The 11,482-nt window shown below is 33.6% G+C and overlaps 1 protein-coding gene across 1 annotated transcript in view; it reads right to left on the bottom strand.

Annotated features, from left to right (window-relative positions):
• Positions 1–7,559: 7,559 nt before the first annotated feature.
• Positions 7,560–11,482, bottom strand: part of LOC129002570 (tyrosine decarboxylase) — a 53,537-nt gene continuing 49,614 nt past the window's right edge. Inside the window, exon 12 of the mRNA XM_054430477.1 lies at positions 7,560–9,996. Within this exon, the coding sequence (XP_054286452.1) occupies positions 9,840–9,996 (157 nt within the window). The 3' untranslated portion in view covers positions 7,560–9,839. The remainder of the gene's footprint in view (positions 9,997–11,482) is intronic.

Raw genomic sequence — 11,482 nt, 5'->3', positions numbered from 1 at the left:
AGCGACACCGGTGCCGGCGTATCGGCATGCTGTAACTGTCTGTTATTCTCGGCCGGATATGTGACGTATGAGGTGTAATTGATAGAAGATTACTATTCTATTGACTAGTCTGTAAAAAATACTATACGGTTACAATCATGGGGGTTAAAAGAGAGAAAACAAACTCTTGATTACCTTAGACCCCTTTGGAGCCAAGAGGTTGATAAGGAATTCGAAGAAAAACTCAGACTTTCTCCAGAGGCTGGTTGCACTTCTAAATGGCTAATTAAAAAAGGTTGGAATACACGAGAGTTTAAAATACATGTAATCTTTGCCTCTTGGACCCATTATGGGAGTGAGGTTGGAGGAAACAGCGAAAGTCATGTTGGGGTTTTGATAAAATATAAATTTTTAAGTAATGAATGTATGTTTATATGTGTAATTTAAATAATTTCTAGTTAATTTGTACCATTATTTGATTCAAACTTGTGGCATAGATTTTAGTCGTTTTAGTAATCCTCTAATTCCAGACATTTCTACTATGAATTACAATGAGTATAATCAAAGAAAAAAAATGCAGTGCCCCTCTCATTGCATTATCGTATTCTGAGATCTATACATTTCTAGGTCTGTTTTCGTTGTTTTTGTTTTGACTCTCGCCGAATAATATGGTGGTTTTGAAATATTGGGATTTGAGGATGTGTAAAGATACCGTTGTGTCAGATAACAACGATATTCATAAGAAAGGATTTTGATCTTGAATCTTCCTAAGTACAGTAGTAACACATTTTTGTTAATTTTTTGAATTGTTAATTCATTGTTATCATGATCAATACAGAATGCAAAAATAAACGTCTGTATTCGCAGGCCATGCTGCAGGATCTATGAAGTCACTCTAGTGGATAGATTTCATTGATAAATTCATTGCCATCACCATTCCCATATGTTTTAGGTAAATAAACAAGCTGGCTGTTTGTAAGATTTTAATGGTAAGAGTTTAGTACAACTATCCACCACTGTGACGTAGTGTTGCGCTACCCGCGCTGCAGCATGGCCTATTTTTTTTAGTGGGGCCTTGATTCTACACAATGAAAACAGCGAACACTTCAGCTGTTACATTGTTGAATAGATGTGAAGAACCGATTCTTACAATTGCGGTTCCGGCGGAAGTCATGATTAAAAGATGATTCAAAAGTTCACGATACGCTCCTCAATGCATAGATTTGTTAGTTGATCTGATGACTAATTTTAATCATTATGACCACTGTGATACTCTAATAAACAGCTCATGCCATTTTTTCTTATCTCATAAACCATTTTATTGAACCTTAGGTGGCTCTAAATGGATTGCTTGATTTATTTGATTTTTCACACTATATATATTTAGAATTCACAAAGATATACATTCGGCTGTCCTCTTATGTTGTTATATGTTATATTCCGAAGCTAAAAGTATGAGTCATGAAGGAATAAAGTGCCCTGTACGAGCATAGGTGAGTCATATAGAATCCATTCAAATGAAGGGTAGTTAACCATTTGAGAGCTAGATTAATCTTATTGCTTTTGTAAACTACTTCTCTTTGAATAAAAATCTGGTTTAAACAAAAAATATACTTTCTTATATTTTCACTGACAAAACACACTAATAAAACAGTGAACATGTTACAAAAATAAACAAACATTTTGAAAACAATACACCATATTATGTTATAGTTTACATCTGACATTTTTGTTTATTTGCAGACTAAATAAAAAATTGTTTCAATAAGATTTGCTTTGTAACGACAGAGCCGCCGGTTCTGCAAATGTTTATTTAACTATTTTCTGGTTAATTGTTTTTTATTAGGTTTGAAGCTTAGACTTCAAATCTAGGCATATATGGCCAAATGTCCACCATTATGATACCCTAAAAACAGCCCATGCTATTTTTATTTCTTGTATCATAAATCTATGTTTAGGTTAATTGTTTTTTATTAGATTTGAAGCTTAGAGTTACAAGAAAAATGTCCATAGATACCATAAATAGATTGGTCAATAACCGGTAGTTCACGCTTAGCAATAATAATTTTTTTCGAACTTTAAATATTGCATCCCTCATCAATTACATACCAACATCCCTATAGTACAAAAAATCTGTAACAAAAACACATTATGGCGTTGCCGCACATAAAAACCAGCTTTACGTTGGAATTTCAACGAAATCCGTGTATCTAAGTGAAGGAAGTGGTTCAACTTATATTCTGTTTCCATTATTATATTCTGAAAAAGGAATATTCTGAATGGTACTCACATTGGCAATGTGAGTGTAAGTCTAACCTGTCTCAAAGATGAACTACTTCAGCCTTGAAGGTAAAATTACAGGTCTGAGAACACAAATTGTCTCTAAATTACCTCTCTCATTTTACATTTCATGTCCAGTCATGCAGGTGCTGTTGAACTCTTGACAACATTTGAAATACGATTTATCCAATCCAAACAATAGACAGAAACAATTATAACACCACACAGTTCGTCTAAATGAGTTCAATTTGTTATATGTTACGTTAGAATAACCATGGGTTATTAAAGTTGTTTACCTTTTTATAACGCGATCTTCAATATGTTCCCCTTCATAGAAAGTAATATCTCTTAGAGTATTTGTTTGTGCCTACGTCAGTGACATTCGTATAAAACGTCAAAAAATATTTAAAGGAAAACTATCCGAACCCACCAAACCTTTATGATACTGTTTAAGGATCAAAACAGTTTCTTTACACCGAATTCCGACACTAAAACCACAAGCTAGTGAATTTCAACGGATTTTAAAAGCTATCTAATAATTAAATAACAATTATACAGATCACAAGTTCTCTCTGCTATTTTTTAATGATCATTTAAATACGTGCAATTTTTGCATCTCATTCGGATGTAATTATTAACCAGCTATTTCATTAGAACTGTGTATTTCAAATATTGATTCACGGAAATTCCGATGGTAAATTTTAGTTAGTTTTTCAATCTTTCGTTAACAAAATGTGTTTTCACCACATTATGATGTTATTAGCTGTTTTACATACGTTAATTAGAGGCTGAAAGTTACGTTTTTCTGGCCATGCCAGCTGTCATCGTCATTTGGGTACCGAGCAGGTTTTTACACCCCTAGGGCCGCAAAATCAGCTGCCCGCTTGCATATTAAATACACAAACAGTATCCATAACATTGCAATAGGATTGTTTTATTTTCACCGTTGCCTAGCAACTGTTTATTATTATTTTTGCTGATTCCTGAAATTACTTCGTCACATAACCTTAAAGTTGCGTTGACTATCATCAGTGTGCATTAATTATTATTGTAAATAGTAGTAGTGTGGTGAAAAATAGTGTTCGTACCACGGACCGAAAATGGTTTTGCAGCTCGAGATAGTTTTGTGTTTCGGCCCTAGGTACGAAATATACTATTGAGTGGGTTTTGTTTGTTGTCCGGGTAATTATGCGATCTGTAGCTTGTTATACAAAGTGTTTACTTTTTGTTTATTCCTGATAATATTCTCCAAAACCCATCTCACATTGAATATCAACAATGTCCCCACCACTCAACCATTTCTGTTTCATAACTGAGGACAAACAGACACCTTTTCACACCTAGCCTTTACTCCGCAAGAACTCTGCTGGTTAGAGGACGAAGTGCTAATCGTGACTGGGAATAGAGACTATTCTTTGGTGTGATGTTTCTTTAGCATCCTGATTTGGTAATGGCTAGGTGATTTCTAAAAATAACACATACGCGTAATTGGTGTACAACGGAGGCATTCCAATGGCAATTGAGTGTCACAATGTGCATGAGATAACACAGGGGTTTATTTTGTAAACTCAACCCAAATTACAAGTACTATAAGACACTGTTTTGAAAAAAAACATGCTTACTTTTTGGTATTCCTGTATTCTTTATTTCATTGTCAATCAGCTGATATGCATTGTTGCACAGTTATCTATGAGTTTATTTATTAGTGCTTTTGGGAATAAATCCTACTAATATTATAAATGAGAAAGTTTGGATGTATAGATGTATGGATGTATGGATGTATGTTTGTGACAAGTGAACGCGAAAAATACTGGTCGGATTGGGCTGAAATTTGGCATGATGATAGCTCACATTCCCGATTAACATATAGGCATATTCTTATTTCAAAAATCCTTTCGGGCTCCGCCCCAGTGGCTCTGGAGTTTCCCATGTTAACCTTATGAGAAATGGAATTATTGAATCTTAACAGCTGTTTCAATTAAACATTGGTTCTGTTCCATGATGTTCAATAGCATTAAAGTTACAAGGATTACCAACAGGGTGCAGCACTATTATTTCTTTTACATTATGACAGCAGCTAATTTGCAACCAAAAGGTGAGTGAGCGTAGCGAACGAACTTCAACCTGGAGGCGAGTTAGCGTAGCGAACGAGCTAACCTGAAGGCAAGTGAGCGTAGCGAACGAGCTCCAACCTAAAGGTGAGTGAGCGTAGCGAACAAACTTCAACCAGGACGTGATTGAGCCATGCGAACGAGATAATCTTGAAAATTAAGAAGTTAAACGGGGCAAAGCCCGCGGGTTACAGCTAGTTGTGAATATATTACAATATTAATATTCCCAATAACAATTTATACACTTATAGATGTGGAACGATGCATATCAGCTGATTGGCAATGAAGTAAAGAAAACAGATACACCAGCTGGTTTGTTTGTTAAAAAGTGTCTCACTGTAGTTGTAATTATTTGGGTTGCGTTTAAGAATCCCCTGTTCTTGATAATACTACGTTATGTTTTGAAAATCACTGGTATGATACTTACCGATGAATATGTAGAAAAATGAAGTAAACAAAACAATGTAAGTAAACCTTAAGTTATATTTCACAATCGATAATATTATTTTTTAAACGCTAATATGTGAGACATTTAATTAAAGATGCCAATTACAAAACAATTTAGTTTCTGTGAAACTAAAACGAAAAAATTATCAGTGCGTTAAATGCTGGGCTATTGGAGAGGCGAGAGCAGAAATAGATTGAAAATCTGAAAATAACACTAATATTTTAAAAACTACAAACAAGCTGTGTGGATTCTCGTCGAGCCTGCTCCTTGTCAAAACACCAACTGTTTGGGGTTTGGTTACTGTCGATATAATTTAGAAGTTTCTTTAGGACTTGTGTTCATGAGTGTAGGGTTTATGAGCTAACTATGCTTTTACATAGTAATAAATAAATATGTACCACATTTTCAGAGTATTTTTGGTCAGGATTTATCTTGTAGGTACTGAATTTTTGATACTAGAAGGGGGACTAAAGTTTTGAGTAATTAGTGACCACTTCATCTACTCGATCGAGCATGTGAGGGTACAGATCTTATAGAAACTCAAATAATGTAGATCTCCCTCAAATTTGTGAAAAATCATTACTAAAATTTGAAAACACCTAAGTTTCAACCGATTGTTGTGTCGGTACAGTATGCTATATTTCAGAATTTTTTATATTTTGGCGTTCGTCTACGCTGTTGGCATTTTTTAACTTTTTTGCGAGGAAAATCCCAATTACTGGTCTCTTTACTAACATTGACCTTCTGTAAGTTGGTATTATTAATTGAATGTCCAATGAATGGCATCTTAGTCCAGTAACGATCTCGTTTGGATCCGAACCAGCGAACTTCAGAAGGCGAGCACTACAACACTATACACTACCCAGACAATCGGCAGTGAAATTTAAGTGTTTAGCGTTCAATGGCCACTAGTGGGGATACGAATCTAAAGTGAGATTCAACTATTGTATCAAAAAGCAAACAAAAAAACTTTTAAGGATAAGTTACGAGTTTTGGAAACATTGAAGGGAAAAGTGAAAAATGTATATGTTTTAGCTTTCAACATACTCCTGCTAAGTTAGTTATGAAGTCCAAAGATGAACGAAAAACAGTGGGCAATAGCTTAGTCCTAATTTATGTTTGAAGTAGAAAGTTAAAATGAAATTTTCAATGACTCATTTATGCAACTCTTTTGACAATGGGATGACAGCTCTCACAGATGTCTGCATACAAGGTGTTATGAATCAGCTGTTCCGACAGTTGAGTGAAGGAGGTCAGAGCAACGCTAGGACTAAGGTTGGGTTCTGGCTGTCGAACTTCAAACTGTAATGGTTTAGGTGAGGTGTTTACAGACTTCGATACTAGCTTGTGTCTAATGTGACTAAGACTAACAACTTTAAGGTCCAATGATCAGGAACGGCTGGGTCCAGTTTCGAACCATTAAAAAGCTACTGAATCTTTTTAGGATCGACCTTTAGTTTGTTAGGTCCCACCTACTCGGCAATACTAAACATGCCATAGCATGTTTAATTTAACAAGCTCTATTTAACAAGCTTGTTAAATTATACGTTTAATTTATTTCTCATCAAACTAGTGTTTCTCCGAACATAAGATGATTATAGCCTAAGTAAATAGATAAAATGTTCTTTTTATAGGATCAAACAAACGACATGCATAATGTTGTTGCAATATTTATTGTTATAATAGACGGCTATGGTAGGAAATGGTCTATGGTTGATTTTAGTTATAAATCAAGTACAATTTACGTAATTGATTTGCCACTATGAAATAAAAACTACAATACATAATTGATTCTGATGTATTAATAATAACAGCTTTATAAAAATATTATGAAATTGTATTACCGTTTACTGAATTATTTGCAAAAACATATTCCACTTAATAAATAACACAGGTAGTAAAAATTACTATTACTACAATTACTGCTATGAAGTAAAATTACTATTAAACTTATAATTTTTAAGATTAAATTAGATTTTGATTTGTTTACCATGCATATTGATAAAAGTCATACATGATGTCTTTAAAAATTAATGTTTGTTCAATAATTAACAAGTAACTTACCAGAGTAAATCGCATAACCATGTAACGTTTGTTTGGTATTAATTTGCAAATAACTATTGAAAGTCTAAAATATTGCTTCCATTGAAACCTTTTTTACTCAGTATAAAAAAAAACAAATTCATTGTAAGTACATTTTTAGTATTTTACTTTTTCAAATTGTTTTGTGATTGGCGTTTTCTATTTTATCGAATTTTACAGTAGGGCTATTGGTAAGAAGTAGGCCTGGGACCGATTTACTTTTTAGTTGTTTATTGCATTTGACCGTCCGTCCACGTAGACCTTGGGTCGGTGCGTTGAACGTACCAGCAAAGCAAGGAGTGAATCGATACAGTAAAAGAAGTATTTTTTTGTTAGAATATATTAGTAGACCTAATAAAATCGTAAGCTACAATATAAATTATAAAATCATAATATTTTAATAACAGATATTTACATTATAATTTTAACATTACAAATTAACAAATAAATGTCATCTTTAATAAAAACTCAATTTTTGTTGTTGCTTATATGAGACAAATTTAAAGCTGTCAAGTAATCATATTGTAAAAAAAATACATAGCATAAATATAATGTATATAGTAGCATTATGATACAACAATGTACAATAAAATACAACATTTCTTAGTCATTCATATCTTTTGTCTTAAAACATAAGTAGAGAGTGCATCTTTCATACATAGGTTCTTAAAATTAAACACAAAACAGCAAATGTTTTACTAATAATTGCTTATTTTCATAATTTTAACATGTGAACGTGTCTTTCAGTAAGTTTTTGTATGATTTTAATAATTAACATGTTTTGATACTGCATACATAAATAACAATGCCGGGCAAAAGCAGACACGGAACATTGGGGACACATCACTTTTCACAAGAGAACAAATACGACATCGGCGATTTTTCCCAACTATATAAACAATTTATGAAAAAATCGCCGATTTATTTGTATACATTTTATAACAGATTATTTTATATCAATCGCTATGACTGTACATTGACAACAAAATTTACAAGTTTTATTTCTGTATCAGGGCTAAAGATTCCTAGTATCTTCGAAAATTGCTCTGAAGAGCAGACATGCTATGGAAACTACTTTCATCCAACAATAATTAGAAAAATAGGTTTATAATTTCATCACCTAATTATTGTCGCATCATAGGAAACATAAGAGCTTTTCATGTTGTAATAAATTACTTAATTTTTATTTATCTCTTATAACTGAACTGTAAATATTTATTATTTAATAAAGTAGACGTCCATAGCCTCCTCTACTATATGCCCTAGGCTGTAGCTAGTGAATTGAGTCGGCGACAGAGTATATTGTTTTACTGATTTCTGTCCAACGCCCAAACTTTTAAGAACCAATCAAAATGTTAAAGGGCAACTTATAGTTTATGTCACATTGATAAAAATAGTATAAATAGTACCAACAACTAAAGGAAAATTTGAATTTCGACATTGGAAAAAAAATTGGCTGCAGCTGACTGAAATATACATGCCTTCTGTAAGGATCAGCTGCTGATCAATATAGAAGGCATGTCTATTTCAGTTGTAGCATTGACTATGACTATACACAGACTATACATCTGTGTATAGTCAATGGTTGTAGTCTACATAAGATAATACAGATATTATAGGAGGCTATGCTCTATATGAAAGTCTATGTTTTAGACATGTATTGGAATTAAAACACCGAAGGTGTTTTGTATTGTTCATCATTTATCCTTACAATCTTATAAAACGTTTACCAACATTTGATATTCGTTATCAAGCTTAAAAGAATGTAGCTACTTAAACCAAATCAAATATAAATGCAATTTATATTTTTAAAATGAAATACATTTTTAGGTAAATCAACACTTTTTGTTCAGTAAAAGTAACATAAATATTATTTTTTACAAAATCACTGAGTTTTCAATGTTTGAGATAATTCTTACATGACGGAAACATTAAGATAGAATAAACCATAAAACCCAATGTTTGTGCTTGTGATTGACACACTTAACTACATCAGGCTGCAGACATTTATTTATATCAGCTGGTATCATACCCGATGAATCAAACCGATGACGAGTCCCTGATTTGCAATTCCCGTGCACACCGAAGGACATAAAAGATTCAGTTACGTTCACTGAAGAAGAGTCCAACTTGTTTCTACATATCTTATGAATCAATCAATTCCTCGTGTAATACATTGGGATAGTCTTTTTTTATCTTGTTTGTATGGAAACAACGAGCCACAGCCACACTGTTGCTAAATGAATGGCTTGTTATGCATTTAAAAAACAATACCAAGGCATTTTAAGATGTTTGAACGTAATTCTTACAATTTCTTACAGGACATTGCTGAGGATTGTGACAATCTTGAGGATCGCTTCGATCCAGTATGTTGAAGAAATATGTTGTACGTTTAACCAACCTGGCGATCCTAAATTTAATGTAACAAAGCTAATAATAAGCTAGAACAAAAGACAACTGTTAAACAAGTTAACTTAATTGTTTAAAGTTTTAAAACTTGGTTAGACTTTTGATTGTTAGCCTAAAAACAACTAGTTTATGATAGCGTAAAAACACATTAAACTTAATTTATTTGTGGGGTCCTTTTCAGGTAATAATTAGGCCCAAACAAAATGATTTGAAATAGTTGGTCGAGGGGGAAGTGCGAGACTTTGGTCCCCGAGCCCGAGGTCCCGGGTTTAAATCCCACCAATAACCAGTGAATTTGATCTAAGTTACAATGTCGCAACGTTCAAGGACCACAGAGAACTAAATAAGAATTCTTATTCAGTGCTCCATGTCTAGACCTAACCTGAAGTATTGTGCACACGGTTCCGGGCTAGAGTCTGGCGTCCAAAGATATGATATGGGACAACAAGTTATTATAATAATCATATCGAAGGATCAACACAATGAGATTTCTGGTGGCTCTTGACGGATCAGAAGAGGCAAAGAAGGGTTCACTCCTTGGACGGAGAGGTTTCTCTTTTCCGGAAGATGTTTGGCGACCTCCTCGGAGACTCCTGGTGTTCCGGAGACAGGGAGTTCGGGGACACGCCCCCCTGGTGACTCTCCCGCCGGGTGTTGAGACGTACCATGGTGTCCAGATGACGGAACCTGCGGATAGTTAGATGTTTACTATAAGTCTATGTTACGTTACGTAACAGGTTGAGTCTTGCTGGAGGGTTGCCACACCTTCCAGACCTTGTATTGAGTTACTCCTAAATGTTGATGACGAAAACGGCCTCTACGTTTGGCTCGAGATCAACACACACTGTAGAAAATGATAATCAGATGCCAATTAAATGACTGCAACTACATCTACGTCACCGTTTAACACCTGTTTCGTCGAATACCTCCTTTTCTTAGTGGGCGAGGGCAAGTCCCTCGCTGCTAGATGTCACTAATGAATACAGAATCTTATAGGGTTCTACATTCATACATATTTTGAAGTATCTCCTAGGACACATGCCAAAATTTCAGCTATTAACAGCAAAAAAAGGGTTTAATCACTTTACGTACTTACACAATTATTTATACTTAGCTAGACACAATCGAATCAAGGCACTGAAATGTTGTTCAAGAAATTTTAGCGATGGGAGAAACAACTGCTCAAGCCCATATCAGGTGAACTAAAAAATATAATAGAACTCAAATGTTGTTGGAGATTAATAGAATAAATAGGCCCCTGAATATATGGTTTGACCTAGAAATAATTAAAACACAGATGAAACCATTGTTGTTCGATAGTGAAAAGTATTGTGAATAACATATCAAAAGTCTCCAAAAATATCTTTGGTGGAACACCACTATTTTTCCAAAATGGCGGCCAAATCCAGTAGTTTTTTGCTTTTTATTGAAATTCTGACTTTCTAGTCCATATTGGTAAAAAGTCGTCAATACATTTAATGTTCCTCCTGAAATTACCTTTAAAATGATACTAAATACATGTACATACAACAAATAATAAACCCCGTAGAAATAATAAAATATTTCAAATAAAAATATTTTTTATAAATTAATGTAATAGTCCAAGCAAACTAAAAAAAAAATACCCCCGTCGCAGCAAACCTGCATACTAAGCGAATTTCCATTTACCCGGCTTGATTTCTACTAAAATATTACCGTACCTATAAATTTTCAGATTTATTTCCTATTTAAATAACATTAATTTTAGTGAGTAGTTAGGTTTGCTGCTACGGGGAAGATGTTGAGATGTGTTTTTTCAATTGAAATATTGATAGCTTAGTATGAAATAAGCCATATTGCCAAATTTGATTAAAATATATCCATAAACAAGCAAACTAGAACAGTTTATTTATTCTCCATAAGAATAACATGGGAATTTTAAATTTACAATTTTTTTAAATTTTCTCCGTAGTCAATGAACATTCAAAAACACTTCAATATACTAAATTATTTGTTTTTTTAAGCTCTTCAAAATGGTCTAGAGAGAAATTTAGAAATTTTAAGTTTTTAGGGTCAAAAATTAGAAAAACCCAATTTTACCCCATAAAACCCCCCATAAACCCCTGATCCCATGGTCCGATTATGCTGGTTCGCGAACTCGTTCGAATAAATGTAGGTTTACACGTTTGTACCA

The sequence above is a fragment of the Macrosteles quadrilineatus genome, unplaced genomic scaffold (assembly GCF_028750875.1).
Source record: "Macrosteles quadrilineatus isolate MER2022 unplaced genomic scaffold, UCM_ALF_1.0 Scaffold_9__3_contigs__length_116548681, whole genome shotgun sequence".
NCBI lineage: Eukaryota > Metazoa > Arthropoda > Insecta > Hemiptera > Cicadellidae > Macrosteles > Macrosteles quadrilineatus.
This window is presented reverse-complemented; position numbering and strand designations above follow the sequence as displayed.